Below are 18,620 nucleotides of genomic sequence, written 5' to 3' on the forward strand. Positions count from 1 at the left end.
AAATTTTCATCCCCAAAACAAAGTTAGATATACTGTGTTGTTTACAGCAAAAACAAATATACATAAGTATATATAAAACTAAATTAACTCCTAGCCTATCATCTTGCCTGTTTCGAAGCCATATGACCTATACTGTATTGATGGGCCATAAAACCAAACAAACAAAATCTTTGTCTGCTGGACAAGAAAAATGCTACTAGTGCAGACCAAGATCTACCAGCACATTCGTCTGATCATGGTCTGCACTAATTCCTATACAGTCAATACTTATTTTTAAACTTTCCTTTAACCTTATAAAAGATTATCAATAGTTATTATCTATGTGTTTTTAATGTTTATAAAGTGATACTGAAAATGTAGATGAAAATTGAACAACAACCTAGCTCATACATACACATAGAAATAAAAATTGTTATCAAAAATCTAAACATAAAGCCACATGAAACCAAGACGAGTAAATCACTGGCCTAACTTTACAACATTGTACAATCTCTAGCCTTAGTGGCTACCCAAAAATGACCATTACCAAATTTCCAGCCATTATTCTGGCGACTAGGAAATGACCATAACAAATTCCTGCCAAACTAAATTATACCGATAAGGATATTTATGATTTATATCTAATGTACACAAGAGAATTCTGGGTGATCTACTAGACGCCTCGACTGGACACATATTATATTATATAGACACTTTGGAACCAGACTATTTGATAAGATTTATGTATGAAAAACCAGTCTATTTTTATAACTTCCTCAGTAAATCAAGATAGAGTTACTCCCTCATTGTTTCTCCTGTTGTTTTTATTATGTAAGAAACATGTCTCTGATTTAATTATACACTCTCAGGAATGTACAACAAACAAAATTGGAAGCACTGAGACTCGGGTAATTAAATTCGAGAATTATTTCACAGGGTGATGTACTTTTATATAGATAATGGAGTTTTATACACCATATAAAGCCAGGATGAAATTGCAGAGGTTCATGATACTGAGTCATTTGTAAAATAAATTGATGAAAAAATCATTACATTATATTTAACCTGCTGTATTTGAGTAACTGAAGTCTTGTCTTACACTTTGAATTTTGAACATTACTTCCATTAAAATTGGATTTCAACATTACAGTACAAAAATTTCAAGATGCTCTATAAGAATGAATGTGCAGTCTGGCTGACCTATTTTAAGCAAACCAATTTCGGTTCGAGCATTATTAAAGGGACTCCACTGAATTTTTTTGACATGACGGGACTGGAAATAATTTTTCGAGATAAGTGTTCCATACAATGTACGTCTTACACCAAGACCTTGTGGACAAATCTTTATCATTCGCTTGCTCTGTTTTTTCTTCCAGAATAATTATTGTGAAATAAATTGTGAAAATTAAGTTACCAAATTTTAAAAAAAGGATTGCCAAATGAATAGCACAAAAATATGATTTTCAGTTTTTCTGTGTCTTTTTATTAATTATCTTTTGACATCTTCCTGTTTTAAGTGCCCCTGTATGTAAGAATTTCAGATTTTATGTTTTAAGCGTTTCAACGTACGGTATGTGAAGTTCCTTTATGGATTATAGACAATTCATGATTCAGAGAAAAAACATAATTTTTGTGCATATAACTAATATAGTATGCCATCAGTCACAGTCTGTCTATAAGGGATTGATTATCATGCTTTTTCGCAGCCAATAAAATCTTAAAGACGCTGTATGTCAAATGTTTTTGCTAAATTTCAACATGCCATGCCAAAATTATATTAAAGTCATTTGGAAAAGGTGCCGCAGAAAATGACTTGTCTAAATGGATATTTCCTTTGAAATTCGCATTAAAATCAATTATGCATCTGGAAGCAGGCAACTTTATACCTGTAATATGAATTATTTTCTATGATAGTATTTTGGCCTCTAAAGATTACAAGGTAATGTAGTAACCATTAAAAAATTCCATGGCAGACTTTTAAAATCAAGAGAAATGGAAGGCTGAAAGCTGCTAAATTTATTCTGGTATCGTCTGCAATATTTCAGTTAACGCAGTTCTGTGCGGCCATTAAAGTACTCAAAACACTTAAAATTCTATATATCCAATCCAGATCAAATCTCTGAGAAATAACATAATAGAATAAGAGCTAAACAATACTTTTTGTAATTAACCCCATATCAAAGGAAAGCAATGCCGTCTGCATGGGAAATTTGTTTGTTTATCAAATATTTCATCGCTCAGGCCGCATAAAGAAGTCAATACAGGGAGACTGCTTTACAGACTGGTTCGTTCCATAATAAACATTTCACAGTCAACGTCATGTTGAGGCCATAAACCATATCCCTATATATATAAATTCCAGTCTGGTTCCGTACTTGGAAGATCAGTGTTCATATTATAAATAACAACAGTAAAGCCTTTCTTTTTTATGTCTGTAACATCTGATATATCAAACAAACATAGGGACTCCAAAATTTCTAGACCATTTTTTTCTTCTTAATTCATGAAACGGAATCTGCATCCATCACGGACTTAACGGCCAGCCGTTTTTATGGCGAGAACAATTTCCTATGTATTCAATAGAGTCGGTCGTATAAACGAGAGTGAGAAACGTGTCGCCGAACTCCACTTTGCTAATCTTTCACCACTAGATGAATCATTTATGAATCCTTATTACGTTTGCCATCAGGGGAATATGTATGACTATCCTTGTCTAATTCCGCTTCAGTTTTTGTCCGAAAGTAACTTCAAGCATAAGTTTTTATCATCGCGACGATTTACATAAATAAATAAAACAACAATGCAAAGACTACAAGCATCCTTTTGTTTGTACGAGACTCGTCAGTGGGCGTTATCTTTAGAACTTAATATAGTAAATGGTTGTTGTACTATTAAATTTACCCATGCTGAATTTGCATTACTGACTTGCCCCTTTTTTGAATATGGAACAGTTAATGAGTTGACAATGTGATAAATTAAGACATCGAACAGGTAAAAAAACTGATCATAGGATTCTTTTCTGACCCCATTTCAATATTCAGAATCTAATTAATTTTTCAAACACCTCCACCCACAGGTCTACCTCTGCCCCATCCTCATCAACGCTCCCAAGTGTTTAGCGATGTACTGTAACATATGAAGCAGACGACGCAGCAGACGACATCCCTATACCCAATATGGTACCACTCATAACATAAAAATCTACAGTCTACAGACCTATCAACTTGATTGGCCATAAAACATACTTGATCCATCCATCAAAACTACTTGCACAAGTGCATACCATCAAAGAACATAGACACGGAAAAAAGCAGCAAGAAAAAACAAAAACAACCGCTAAATGGCTCCAGAACAGGCAGACGACATTCAACTATCATAAACAATGTTTACACTGAATAAATAAAAGAGACGTTTTTACCATTTGCTAATGATTCTGAAGTAGCTATCACTTCTGTTTTTATATCTCTGTCTCTCGTAGACTGGCTCCATGTTTTTGTTGACAAAGCAATAAAAACTGTGACACATCCAGTCTGCTAGTACTGGTTCCCATTAATTACTGACTAAACTATATAGGTCCAATATAAAAGAACCGGGATCAAATACAAACAGGAAGAAATTTTTTTTTTGCTGCATGGGGGCCTTAATGGAGACGGGTTATAAAATGAAAGTGTTAAAGAGTTCAGTTCAAGTTTCATCAAAATCTGTCAATGTCACATGACTATATACCAGCACATAACTGATGCCATAGAAGATGAGTCAAATACTTGTATCTGTAATAGTCCACTTGTTAGATTATAATATCCAATTATCATTTAATAAACACCCTATGCAGACATCAAGTTAACAAGTCAAGTCAACACTGTCCTTCTGATATAAAGCTTGTATGAGAATATTTAAACTTACAGATACAAAAGAATTGCGGATATCCGGAACTCGGCAACTTACAGCTTTTCTCAACTCATATTCAGGTACAAACATTTACAATTATGATGGTTTCACAGTGCACCACTGTGCATACATTAGTGGTCAATACGTTTTGCTTACTTACAATTGTTATTTTTACCAAGTTGAAACTACGGTATTCAAGTTAGCTTGTGGTCCCTAGGAATCAAATTCGGAAAAATCCACATTTGCCGAGTTCCGGCGTACCTGGCGAGTAAATTTCTACCCAATGTCTCTTGCTAAATATAATCCAGTCAACATGCAAATTAACGATTAATTTTAAAAATCTTAAAATTCACTTTTATTTACTGAATTATGTACTTTCTTTGCATTGATTGAACAGTAACTATGGAAAATAAACAATAAAATAATGTTCATAGTCAATTAATTAAAGACACCCACTTCATATTTATTTGCAAAAACAAATATGAAGGAAAAAAAAAGAAAATTGAAAATATTTTAAACTTTATAATGCACAACTACCCAAAAAATGAATGTAATTAATGAATTATCGAAATAAATTTTGAATAAATATTGATGTGAATCATACGTAATAAATATTTGAGAAACTTCACAGAAAATCTATCAGGCAATAGACCCCTCCCCCACAAACGTTTCTGTCTTTCCCAGTAGACATCAATTATACAAACACATAATATGATTATATCCACTCCTCTCTTATTTTTTTTTCAAAAAAAAAAAATGAAAAAAAAAAAATGTCAAGTTTTATAATTTTCCCCATGGGAGCCCTGACATTTTTCACTAGACTGATTCACTGTATTAAGTTAATGTTATCTTTATTTACTTCACTATACTGTCTGCATAGAGGAGACACCAGTCTAGCCCAAACGAGATATATCATCAGTCATATCACCAAACTTTGAGGCCTTCCGCAGGGGGGGGGGGTTTCTCATCTCCGAGCATTTTAAACACTCAAAACTATTTTAACTATTAAAATATAGTAATGAATTGTAATTGAAATCTAATGGTAAATTACGAATAACCTTTATAAATCAGACCGATCCATTCTCACCGGGGCGGACATTATTGTAGGGCAACAGAGGTTGTACTGCCGTGGTGAAATGTGGTGAAATGTGGTGAAATGGATCGAATGTGCATAAAAAACTGTTGCACATTCACCAGAGATTTATGTAGTATCCAGTTTACTTTTTATGGCATGTCAATTATCAGGGAAAAAACTGTCTACAGTAGGAATTTTCTGTAGCATAGACAAATAAGTTAATAAGTAAAGGACAATTTATTTATTTATTTATCTATTTATTTATGCTACATATTGAAAGAACTGAAAAATAGCTTAAATTTCTCAGTAAAGTGTATATCCATAATGTCTCATAGTCAATTGGTGTACTTTATTGCCTGGCCACTGCATGAAAATCTTTTACAGAGCATGAGCATAGAAATTCCCTAAGAGCATGAATGTTTTCATATGAGCATAGAAATTCCCTAAGAGCAAGAATGTCTTCTAATGAGCATAGAAATTCCCTAAGAGCATGAATGTCTTCTAATGAGCATAGAAATTCCCTTAGAGCATGAATGTTTTCTAATGAGCATAGAAATTCCCTAAGAGCATGAATGTTTTCTAATGAGCATAGAAATTCCCTAAGAGCATGAATGTCTTCTAATGAGCATAGAAATTCCCTAAGAGCATGAATGTTTTCATATGAGCATAGAAATTCCCTAAGAGCATGAATGTCTTCTAATGAGCATAGAAATTCCCTAAGAGCATGAATGTTTTCATATGAGCATAGAAATTCCCTAAGAGCATGAATGTCTTCTAATGAGCATAGAAATTCCCTAAGAGCATAGAAATTCCCTAAGAGCATAGAAATTCCCTTAGAGCATGAATGTCTTCTAATGAGCATAGAAATTCCCTAAGAGCATAGAAATTCCCTTAGAGCATGAATGTCTTCTAATGAGCATAGAAATTCCCTTAGAGCATAGAAATTCCCTTAGAGCATGAATGTTTCATTGAGCATAGAAATTCCCTTAGAGCATGAATGTCTTCTAATAAGCATAGAAATTCCCTTAGAGAATGAATGTTTTCATATGAGCATAGAAATTCCCTAACAGCATGAATGTGTTCATATCAGCATAGAAATTCCCTAAGAGCTTGAATGCTTATAATGAGCATAGAAATTCCCTATGAGCAGGAATGTCTTCATAATGAGCATAGAAATTCCCTAAGAGCATGAATGTCTTCTAATGAGCATAGAAATTCCCTAAGAGCATGAATGTTTTCATATGAACAAAGAAATTCCCTTAGAGCATGAATGTCTTCTAATGAGCATAAAATTCCCTAAGAGCATGAATGTTTTCATATGAGCATAGAAATTCCCTAAGAGCATGAATGTTTTCATATGAGCATAGAAATTCCCTAAGAGCATGAATGTGTTCATATGAGCATAGAAATTCCATAAGAGCATGAACGCCTTCTAATGAGCATAGAAATTCCCTAAGAGCATGAATATTTTCATATCAGCATAAACAATCACACTCAATATAAGGCAATGAAATTTACACACTCTTACATTATCAACAAATATAATCATCAACAATTCACACTCTTATATCAGCATATCATAATTGACACTGAAATAAATCAGAAAAAAAAAAATGTTCCACACTCATCTTAAACTTGTTAAGCGAAAAAAAAAAATCGGAAAAATTCGGCCCATTCAAATCCCACAATCCCGCATATTTAAATCTTTTTCCTATTTCAATCACAGTTTACACTACACTATACACTACACCATTTAGAACATATCAGCGATAACTCTACTTCATAACATACGGTAGCTTTTGAACAACATATCGGCCAGGCGACATTCTGACTAGCATATGCATTTTGCTAATATCGTTGATTATAAACAAAGATACAGTACGTCTCTATTTCCTTACAATGGAAATGTTTGATTATATTTCATATTTGAGACCATCGTCTGCCTGGCCCTTATCGTTGCAGCCATCGAACTTTTTCATGAACAATATCTCAGATTAAATGAAAGAAGAAAAAACCTCGACAGGTTTTTTCTTTATTACGATTTTGGAGCAACATTATGAAATATCAGTGCAATTCTATATTTGATACAATTCGTAAAATATCAGAGAAATTGTGGTATTTGCAGGATTTCTGAAATAAAACCTGGGTACAAGCTTTATTGTTATAAAACTAGTGTATTTGCAGGGTTTCTGAAATAAAATTCAAGCTTGAAATGTTGCGCATGATACATTGACTCAATTTTAAGTCCTTCCATATCTGGTTTTAAACAGAATTTGCTACATAATTTAAGACTTTTAACAGAATCATTTACATAATTTCTAATCTCTACAAGTGAACATCAACTTCCTCTCCTATTTTTTTTTAATGGGTTTATGTGTTTTAATGGTGCCAAACTTAATCTGACTTTCAAACTTTGTTAGAGTATCAATTTTTTTTAATTTTTTTTTTTTTAAATATAATTAATATCAAATTCATATTGCTTGCATTATAATACATTCAACAATTGTATTATCCAGAAAGACAGAATTAATGACACTTTAGGGGGAAAAGTTCACGTATCTCAAAACAGTTTATCAGACTTGTAGTAATAAATTACCAGACCTATGTTCTGTCAGTAAGAAGAATCTTGATTGGCTCATTCATGAAACAATAGATAAATTGAACCAATCAAATGCCAGCTTTCTTAGGTTTTTGGTTAAAACCTCATAAAATACAGTTTACTATTCAGTGCAGCATTTTCTTATTTCTTTAACTATTTTCTTATTGATCATAAAATAAAATATTCATTTTTTCAGACACGCATAATCGTAACTGGTAACATATATGACATATGGAAAACTTTCTCACAACAAGCAACGTTCAAAATGTCAAATCGTTAAGTTCTTTTCCATGTAAATATTATCATATTCTTAAATAGAAAACAATGTCGTATATATTTCGTACCATCAATCTATTATAAATTCAACAGTAGAAATTTACGTTTAATTGTGTCTAGCTAATTCAAACATGAGTAATACTCGCAAAATTTGATTTTAAGTGGACAAAAACTGTTCATTATGAATCGCAGGCATTTTTGCGTAATTTGTTGAGATTTAACGATATTTCCGTTATAACATCTTGTCTCCTATGAGGGATGATGGATCGACTTGCGGGGTTTACACTTTAACTTGGTGCCGCGATGCTGCGTTAAGCGTATAGGAGATTATACTGCTGTTCGTTCTTCTTTTTTATATCAGGATTTTTAATATTGATGATCGAATGTGTGAAATAAATACGGTTACTGTCTGTAGGTTAATATGATCGGCTATAACACGGGAATAATTAGAAAACTACAACTAACATGTTTGTATCGCTGATATGGACAAACGTAAAAAAAATTAACTTTTTACCCCTGCACCAAAAAATACTTTAATGAATACAGTTCAACATGCCTTTATAAGACCTGTTAATTTTTTCAGTTGGGAAGATTTGTTTACATTATTGGTCATAATGTGCAGATGGTTGAGATGAAAATAGTCACAAATATTTAATTTTCTCCATATTTTTTAGTAAACATTGCTTTGTGCATGCAATTTAAATGTATAATAATAGTATGAAATTAATTGCCATTATTTATAGATCTTTAGAACGATTTAAGTGTCTTTTATTAATTTTTCAAGTACCATAATCTTTGACAGAGTGAATTATTGCCAAAACGTTCCTGTCATTATAAAGAATTTGACCGAAATACCTTGTTCTATAAAGCATAAATTACAGATATCAACCAATTTTCATGATTAAACCATATCAAAACACAGAAAAAAATTTTTTGCCAAATCATTGTGAAATTGGATGACTTGAAATAATGGCTTTAGACGAACGACTCCAAAAAAAATACTTTGGTTCTCGAGATATACATTACACATTGAAGTTTAAGTTTTGAATGACAATCTTCGATATCATAATATTATGCTCCTATCTTCGTAAATTTTAAATTGTATTAGGACATAAGTTACTCGTACACGACTAAACCGAGGAATACAGTGTGCAATTTAATTGAAAATAATTCTTTTTCTTCTTTTGTTGCGTAAATTTATACAATCTGAGGTCACAAAAAAGTTATTTAAGTTTCGTTTCAAGTTCATCTAAATCACTACTTCAAAACAGTTGCACAAAAAAATATGAGATAATTTTCCCGATTTCTGAAAGAAATTGTTATTCAGTCAAACAGAAAATTGTGAAAATTCATAAGAACAAGGTATACCCTATTGTGCTACAAAAAGGTGAGACGAGTTGCCACATTGTAATTATATATATTTTGACACACAAATGTATTTATAGCTTCAGTGTTTTGGGGCAATTTTTGGCATCGACATTTGGATCCAATCTCCTTATATCGCACAATAATTAAGGCACCTTCCAAATGGTTCATCAGTCAGGTACATGATTCGATTCTTACATACAGCCTCAAAGTTTCATTCCGACACAGAGCTTGTGTGTTTAAAACACACTAAAATTCATCAAATAAAGGAGTGCAAAAAAAAATATAAATGCCAATTTATGCAAAATTATCTTTTTTATAACCCCTATACCTCACATTATAGGAGAGGTCAAAGTGTACATGTGAACTAATAACAGAAGATATTGGGGGCAATCAGTGATAGCAAGGGCTCTTAAACTTTCGAGGACGCCATATATCCCCAGAAATGTAATTTCATTGTGACTTCAAAACGTTTGTCTAGTACGCTTCATAACATGAATGGTTTGGTCAAACTTTCTTAATCTAATGAAAGAGGCCCTTGAGTAGAACGGCTATAAATAATTGACGATCTTTAAGGGGAATATTTTATTACGATTTTGACACATTTTCGTATACAGGATACTGGGATAATCATGGAGAAAAATGCCCATAAGAGCACTTAAGGGTCCCAAGCCTATGAATATATACATAGCTGAATTTTAAATTTCCTAAACCATAAACGACTGACTTTCAGCTATGCTAATTTGACCGAGGGTCGATCGTGAAACAAAGTACTTCCAAAATTGATTCATCTTCCAATTTGCGACAATTATATAATGCTAATTCGACTGAGGGCAAATTAAATACTAAAACAATTTATATATTATAGTAAAAGACTGTGGGTTAGGAAAACCTTGAAGACAGAGCACCTCAGTGTGTTAGAACAACTGACTTTCCCATAGGCTCTAGCAACATATTTATAAATTGTCACCTTAGTGCAATAACTGGTTAACTCCTATTAAATTCAGAGGACCTTAGACCAGTTACTGCAGTTAAGTCTTAAAGGTGATAAAATAAGTCCAAATTTCCGAGACGGATTTGAACCCATTACCAAAATTACCAGTTATAAGTAACGTACAAGGTTAAAGAAAAATTTGTAACATTCAGAGAAAAAACCCTGACATACAACTGTTCTAATCTGACATCTTACATATATGTATATAACTTAAAATTTAATAAACAACCTTTACAAAAAAAGTAAGGACGGAAAAAAAACACACCCATTACTGTAGAGTTTTCTTAATTGTACATAACAACACAATTATGAACAACAACAACAATGTAAAAACCATGTACATTAAACATTACAAAAAAACAACAGAGTTCAACGCACATGGAAAAATTAAGACACAATTACAGTATTCAAGTTCACAAATTTCTTTTTTGCAAAGGCAACAAGTTAATTGTGTATATAATTTAAACCAATGTAATTAACACAGAGTCAAGTTTTACCGGTTAAAGTTGAAATTCTCAAAAAAGATCGCTATTTTAAGTTTTGTTTAAAAATTCTTTTCTTAAGATTTGTCATTGCATTACGACAATTTTATAATCAAATAAAAAAATCTTAAAATCAGTGAACCATGGTTGCTCCTACACAGGGTCAAATTGAATATTTTATTACTAATCCTTACCATACCTTGAACAAACGATGAATTTTATGAGTTAAAGGTACTTTCAGCGTTAAAATCAAAATTTTCCTATCTGTTGTAAAAAAAAAATCAAGTTTCATTGAGTTATCACATGTAACATATACCCCCAATAAAAAAAATTTATTGCCTCTGTCACCGTGATGACTAATTTAAGGTCGCAGGTTCATCCCTTAACAATTTTTAATTGATTATTGACATTGGTATAACAAAAATTGGAATTTTAAAGTGATTTTTAGAAAAGAGAGAGGATTCCCTAATATAACCAGGATCTATCATAAGATGAAAATAAAGTCACATACTGGATGAATAAGATTAATTCAGAACTAGAAATGAGACTACCCACTGCACAAATTCTGCATAGACAAAAACCCTTGTTTCATATTCCATTTCTAAGTATGCTAGGAATTCAAAGCATTTTAGTCTCCATAGCTGTAAAAATACTCTTGAAATGTCATTATAAACTTTAGATATTGTTTAAAATCATGCAAGAAAAAAAAACACGACACCTATCATAATAATAAAGTACATTCCTCAGAGTACCTTTAATCATGCAGCGAATAAAAAGTTTATTCAACTATTAAATTTTTGTTCAGTTGCCTTTATAGAAATATATTCAGTTAAGAAATTTTTAAAGCGACCCCTAGCTGAGAAGAGTTTATTGAAGGGTAAAAATACTGAATAGCAGAATTTCTGGGTCGAAAAACAACACTTTTCAAAAATCTCAATTTCGTGACCTCCATAAACTTAAAAAAAAATTTAACTTCCGAACACAACCAAATATTATTGACTATATATAATTATATAAACAACTGATTTCATTAAAATGTTTTATTTGTAACCAATATTTGAACACAAGTACAACACCTGTAGTCACAGGACACAGAAGGGTCAAACCTTCAATATTAACTTTTTAGCATTATACCATAACCAACTAAGGTCAGGTTGTTGTTGTTTTCAAACAGAAATGAACAACAAACTGTACGGTGTACTATTCTCAGTTACAAAAGTTACAAAATTTAACTGTAACGTAACTTAAGTATTTAAAGCTTGTTGCAGCTCAAAAGAAAAATTCAAACAGTCTGTTTTACAGCTCCAATTTACACAGGTTTCACTGTACCACTTCACAAATTTTTAACTTAATAATTTGCATCATTCACCCTGGCTACACTAAATAATAGATAAATTACTAAAACCATTAAAATATCTCACTGCAAGTTTTTCTGCGACCTTGACCTCCAGTATTTTTTTATTGTAAAAACAATATTAACATTTAGATTTTCCAAGTTAATCGATTTCTCCCCTGTCCTTTTTCTTAAAATCAATTCCTTTTAACCTGGCAGTTCTGAAAATTCAATACTCTCGGACAAAAATTAGACCTTAAAAATCATTTTACGATTTGCTTCCGCAACCTATGTCATTTAAAACTCATCAGCATGGCCCAGTCAATAAAACAAAGTTATATTTCTTTTCCCTTATTGGAAATGGTAACATGCTTCTACAGTTATTGACCCCAGCACAGAATACAACAAACATATGCTTCAATATTCATAGATTAGCCTTATTGTATTTAGTTCGATCAAGCTCTAGAAAAAAAAGATTGTAATTTAAAGTTCGTTTTTCTGTGCCATCAGAAAAAGATAAGCAAAATCATATTTTGTCTTTCTTTTTGTTCTATGATGTGGTTCGAGTTCGATTTTGTTATATTTTTTGAAGGTTAAGGTTATAATTAGTAACATGTCGTGCTGGTAACATGTCCTGGTAGCTCACTGGTTATAATATGAAGGATCAAATTTACAAGCGGATAATATAAAGTGTAAACAGGTACAATTCTTGTTAAAAGGACCTAACAAAGACCCAAACTCTGCATGATGTTATTGAATAAAGGATTTCCCGGAAGGTTTGAAGTTGGAACTAGCATGACACTCAGGCTGTCAAAAGTATTTAAACCATGTCAGACTGAACAACGTGCAGGTTACTTTTTCGCCCTTTTCTTTTTCCAGCAAGCCAATTTTTCTGCCAAATACCGACATTTAGTCCCATAACAACATCAGTTTTATTCTGAACATTTAATATCATTCCCCGCAATATTCTAATCTTTTCTTTAACTTTTTCTCCAACGGCGTTCTGGAGCCTTAGAAAATAATTCCGACTAAGTTTACATTTATATTATGCCTTCAACACATCAGCGTGCTGCTTTCATATTTCTGTCGATTACTGATGAAATAATCGACAGTGGGTTTACAGGCTATGTCCAAACATCCGCACACTCTCATAAACAATATACCACCGAGCTATTTTTGACAGGTATGCACGGCATGCCTTTCGGAAAAAAACGAAAAGAAGTTCAAGTTCTTCAAGAAAATTATCAGAAAAAAATATGCCATGGTTTTAAAGAGAAACAAGAATTCTTCACCAATAAACCAGTGTGTAAATAGAAAAAGGTTTGATGAATATGCTGTAAGAGTATCAAAAGACAAAAAAAAATTTACCATTAGGCTGTGCTTATCAGCATTAGGCTGCGCCTATCAGCAGGTTGTAGAGAAAGGGTGTTATAATGTGTACTAATGGGTTTACTTGAAACTGTTTAACAATGAATAAACACTCTCTGTGAAATATAAGCCTAGCATTTATCAAAATGTTGTTCTTGTTAAATATGTTGCTATTATTATAGGTGTTTGTTTTCTTTGCTGCAATTTTACTAGTTTCATATAATTTAAGTCCTATCACAGCCAAGCAGGCAAATATCCCAGAGTAATCTGGTATTCTAATTTTACTCTGATCACTTATGTGCATCCAATTTCTCCACTTTTTATAGATCACTTAATTATCAGTGTAGGTGTTGTTGATAATATGATAGGAACATTGTTGTTTATTGTAAATGGTTTTTTTTTGTTAATTTGTCACTGATATCACTCAGCAAAGATGATGATGTTGGGCTTGATGATTTCAATATGTTGATGATGAAGATGATATAGATGATGATGACGATGATAATATTGTTATTGTTGTTGTTTTTGATGTTGTTTTCGGTGGTGGTGTTGCTGCTGCTGTTGGTCATTATGATTTAATAATGAAGATTAAAATAATGTCATACAGTCTATGTTGTTTTTGATATTGTTGCTGTTATGTTGTTGTTTTAAAATTGATATTGTTGATGTTGCTGATCTTAAAAAAGATGATGATGATGATGATTGTGATGATGATGATATTATGGTGATGATGAACGACAACGACCACAACAACTATTATTATTAATAATATTTTTATTGTGGTGATGATGATAATGATGATGATAATGATGATAATGATGATGATAATGCTGCTTCTACTGCCGATCATGATTATTAAGTCGGTGTTGTTTTCGTTGTTGTTGTTGTTGATGATGACGACGACGATGACGATGACGACGATGATGATGATGATTTTAATGATGATGATGATGATGATGACAAAGGTCAGTCTATGATCATTACTATTGAAATCAAATGATAATTTAATTACCAGTGTAACCTCACTGATGATGGAGGGGTTAGACTCAGGGGACTATTTTTTTTGGATGGATGAACACTCATGACATTTAGCAGTGCTCAGACTAACTTCGCACTCAACAACTAAAAATGTTCACATTTCTTTCATGGTATTTCAGTAAAGTATCCCCCCCTCTTCTGACCTAAATTCCAGTTGATCTTTCAACAGCTAGCATTGTAAGTCTAAATTTAGTTTGTAAACTTTATGTGAAAGTATTATTTTCTTTTCTGGCTGAAACTTTAGTTGAATACAATATATATGGAATGTGAATGATTTAAGCAGAAGAAAAAAAATAAATCATAAATTAGAACATTTATATTTGTATACATTTATACAAGTGGCACTACTTTTTATTTCTTTTTCATGTTTTTTAATAAACATTGTAAAATTACTAATGAATGTCTTCTTTTTTTCAGGGTCATTCTCCATGTATTGTAACTTCGATTTATTTTTTAAAACACATAAAAATACACCATAGACATGCATACAGAATCAACAATTTATTCAATTTTAGCCCGTCAAATTGTATGTTTAAATATTACACAACTATTAAACAATCTATTTACCGGCTTCTCTAACGAAACATTTGAATTGCACCAAAGGATTTTCAATTACCCCAAAGATTTGCATTACTCCGCAATGTCAATCTTTAACTTAATCGATTCCAAAAATGACATATTAATACTACTTGTGCAAAATCAACACTTGACTTTGGGGGATCTACTAAAAAAATATTTAGCCGTATTGAATTTCACTGAAGATTTATTTTAGTTATTTTAATTTGTTGTAATAACTGAATAGAGACTCCAGGTCACTGCGATAAAAAATATCAGGGCATTTTATGCGAATGAACTTTGAAAAAAAAATTTGCTTTAAACTTTATTATTTCTACGTTTTAAACATGGCATTGATTAGAAACAAATAGATCGTCAAATAATAGTATTAAACATAAATAAAATATGGTGTAAAAAATCTTTATTCTAATTAGTGTTTCACCATGAAGTAACAAACAATAATTAAATATGCTAAAAGCCTGTTTTGAGGGACCACCTTATCAAATATCAGCTTTCAAGGCCAAATTCTACCTTCAATAAAAGATCACCTGACCTTAACAGTTGAAATATGGATGTTCAATGTTGTTCAAAGGCAATTGGTAACCCATGACAACACAGGACCTAAATGATAACTAAAAGCTGAGGAATTTTAATTTAACTTGACCTAATTAAGACATGAGCAACAGTAATTGTTAAAGTTTGCCACTAAGCCTACCAAACTGGTTAGTCTAGCCTGATTCCACACTTTTTAGATGGCTAAAATCTCACTTGAAAATAGCAGTTTAAGAATAGAATCCCTAAATTTAACAATCAACACTCTCAAATTGGTAAGGGTTAAAATGAATACTCAGTTGACCCTTTAAAGATAGAATCTATATCATTTGAAAGGGGAAAAAACATGGGTATGATATTAATATCAGTTACATCTCTTCAGATTTTTCAACTGAACTGACCTGTCAACCTGTCATGTGATCAAACGGAATTCCTAATGTCCCAAGGGGACAGTCTAACACAACTAGATAGCATTACAAAGTGATATCCAATTCAACAAGTCCCTTAAGGGGTCAAAACTGATGACCGTTTTGACACAAATTTGACAGTCGCTATTCCTTTGAACTTATTGTATTCAATGTGTAACATGATACACAAGAATGCATGCTAATTAATAAATTTACATTTTTTTTTGCTACATTTCTAAAAGATATGAATACATTAAAATTTACTTATGTTTTCACCATGTCCTCTGATAAACTGATTAAGGGGCAGCTCATTTATCATAAAGACAAGACAGAATTTACTATAGCTGAACTTAAAGTAACGAGTTAAAGGTTGTTGTTGTTGTAATTTAAAATCACACCAGTTCTATAAAGGTCTTGTAGCAACTGTCCAACTTAACTGGCCAAGATAGACATCTTTCTTGCATTATTTCAGACACAAGTTCAGGTGCCTGAGTCAAACATCTGACTGAACTCCATCACAATTGGAACAATCCACAGTCCCTGATAAGATTCGAACCATTAAAGAGAAGAGCATGTTATTTGAAATTTGCAACATTTACCATTCTGCCCAGGAGGCCACAAGCCAGTTAAATACATTATATTCTTTGTCAAGTTCTACTATCATTCTATTGCAAACAAACAAAAATAAAATCTGATACAGGGAGATAATCCTTTGCTGTGTTAAACCATGCAATTAAAGGGGGACAACTATTTCATTTCTTTATGTATCATGACCTATTCCAAATGGGATGAATATGTTTCCCCCCCCCCAACATATTTTGGAAACAATTAATCCATCAATTAAACTCAAGCTTTGATTTTAAAGATGTTAATACAAACTTTTATCATAAAAAAAAGTAACTCTTTGTACAATTTGTAATATTTCATCAAGTTAAATAATCACATTTGTGTAAACTAGAAGAATAGGAAAAAAAGATTCTTGTAAAATTACTTTATTTCTATCGATGTCTAACAATTTTATCAATATTATTCATTACACTCTTATTATCAAGGGAGACAATCCATTCCAAACCAATAAGTGCCTAATATCAGCTTTTATAAAGGGAAGTAATTCTTTTAATCCCTGTGCTAAAGTTACACAAACAGTACTATTCATATAGACATAAGCCTGTGCAGACAGAAATCTCTGAAAGCTTTTCTTCCTATGCAATTTATCAGAAACGAGACTTTTCCAAAACAACGCATCAACAAGATACTTGAGATTGTAAATTGTGGGCCGACCCCCATGATGGGACGCCTGGTCTGTTTATACTTTATAAACCTATCCTAAAAGACTTAAACAAAGTAAATTAGTGTATACACAAGTTAACATTGTTACATTAAACATGAATTTAGGGGGTCTACACTCATTTTTTTAAGAAGTTTTCCTCTGACATAACACTTGTTTTCCAGACATTTTAAATAATGTTTTCTTCTCTCTTTTTTTTCCCTCTTTTTTTTTGGCATATTTTCTTTTCTAAACATTAAGTGGATTTTGTCTAAACCATAAATACAAATATCAAAACCCTTATAAAATCGGACAGAACCAAATGACTGGCGCTTCTTTAAGGATGTTTGCTTCAGATTTCAGGATATAAACTGTGTATGACTTCATAATTATATGTAATTTATACACCGGGTAGATCTTACAGCACCATATATGATAGCAGATACATTTTACTGGAAACAAAAATCACGGTTGACATTCTTGTTTAAGAGTTATCTGCCCTTTAATCTAATTTTATTTTTTGCTTCTGTTATTATTCATTAATTATTTATTAAAATCATTGTTTATAAAGTTTAAAAAATAAACTCTTGGAGAATTTTCATTCTGCCTACAATGTCTATTTGAAAACTGTACATAGCATTACATCTTTAAAGGTTATTAAAGGAAAGAAAAAAAAGGTCAATATAACTGTCAAGTGATACTTCAACAAAGGTTAAACAGTGCAAGAAAGGAAAAAAATGTCTTTTATGTCTAATTAAGGTCATACACCAGTTTCATCATTACTACGTCTGAATGTATAGCAAATTGACAGTTTATTATTGTTTTTCCTCTTTTTTTAAATAATTATATCAGCAATCAACAAAACGGTCAATGTAATCATGCAAAATCTAATTTTTTCATGCACAAAGAGTAACATTTCATCACCTATTTTTCATACACAAGGACTAACATTTCATCACCTAAGTGCAGTAACAGTAAAAATTACTATTGAATTTAAATAGGAGTTAACCTGTTACAGTACTAAGGTGACGTCATTTAACTCACAAAAAGTACACAAAAGAAACACACTTGTTGACTTCCAAATTCAACGTACAAATGTACATGGCCGGACTCAAACATACTTGAATTATAAGGAAAGGCTATAACTAACCTGAGAATTCATTGCGTCGAGGTGTGGGCGTCATTCCTGTTTCCATGGAAACAGCTTCATCCGGAGGTCGGTCAAGGTCATCTGAAAACACATAATATAAATATTGTACATTAACTTCATGATACAGTTGATTTAAGATCAAAAATCGCCTTATTTTGATCTAAAGTCACAACACCTTGATACTGGTCAATTAATGTTACTTTATTATTTATTTGCCAAAATTTACCAAGACTTGAGGTATCTATGCCCTGGCAGATTTAAATTGACCTAATACCATAAACTTGTCGGGTCA

The 18,620-nt window shown here is 31.9% G+C and overlaps 1 protein-coding gene across 1 annotated transcript in view; it reads right to left on the reverse strand.

Moving 5' to 3' along the window:
* Positions 1–18,620, reverse strand: part of LOC132760432 (mothers against decapentaplegic homolog 6-like) — a 37,923-nt gene that overhangs the window by 8,470 nt on the left and 10,833 nt on the right. Inside the window, exon 3 of the mRNA XM_060752412.1 lies at positions 18,329–18,409. Coding sequence (XP_060608395.1) covers positions 18,329–18,409 — 81 coding nt within the window. The remainder of the gene's footprint in view (positions 1–18,328; positions 18,410–18,620) is intronic.

Source organism: Ruditapes philippinarum, unplaced genomic scaffold, assembly GCF_026571515.1.
Source record: "Ruditapes philippinarum isolate M1 unplaced genomic scaffold, ASM2657151v2 ctg797_1_1_1_1, whole genome shotgun sequence".
In the NCBI taxonomy this organism is placed as follows: domain Eukaryota; kingdom Metazoa; phylum Mollusca; class Bivalvia; order Venerida; family Veneridae; genus Ruditapes; species Ruditapes philippinarum.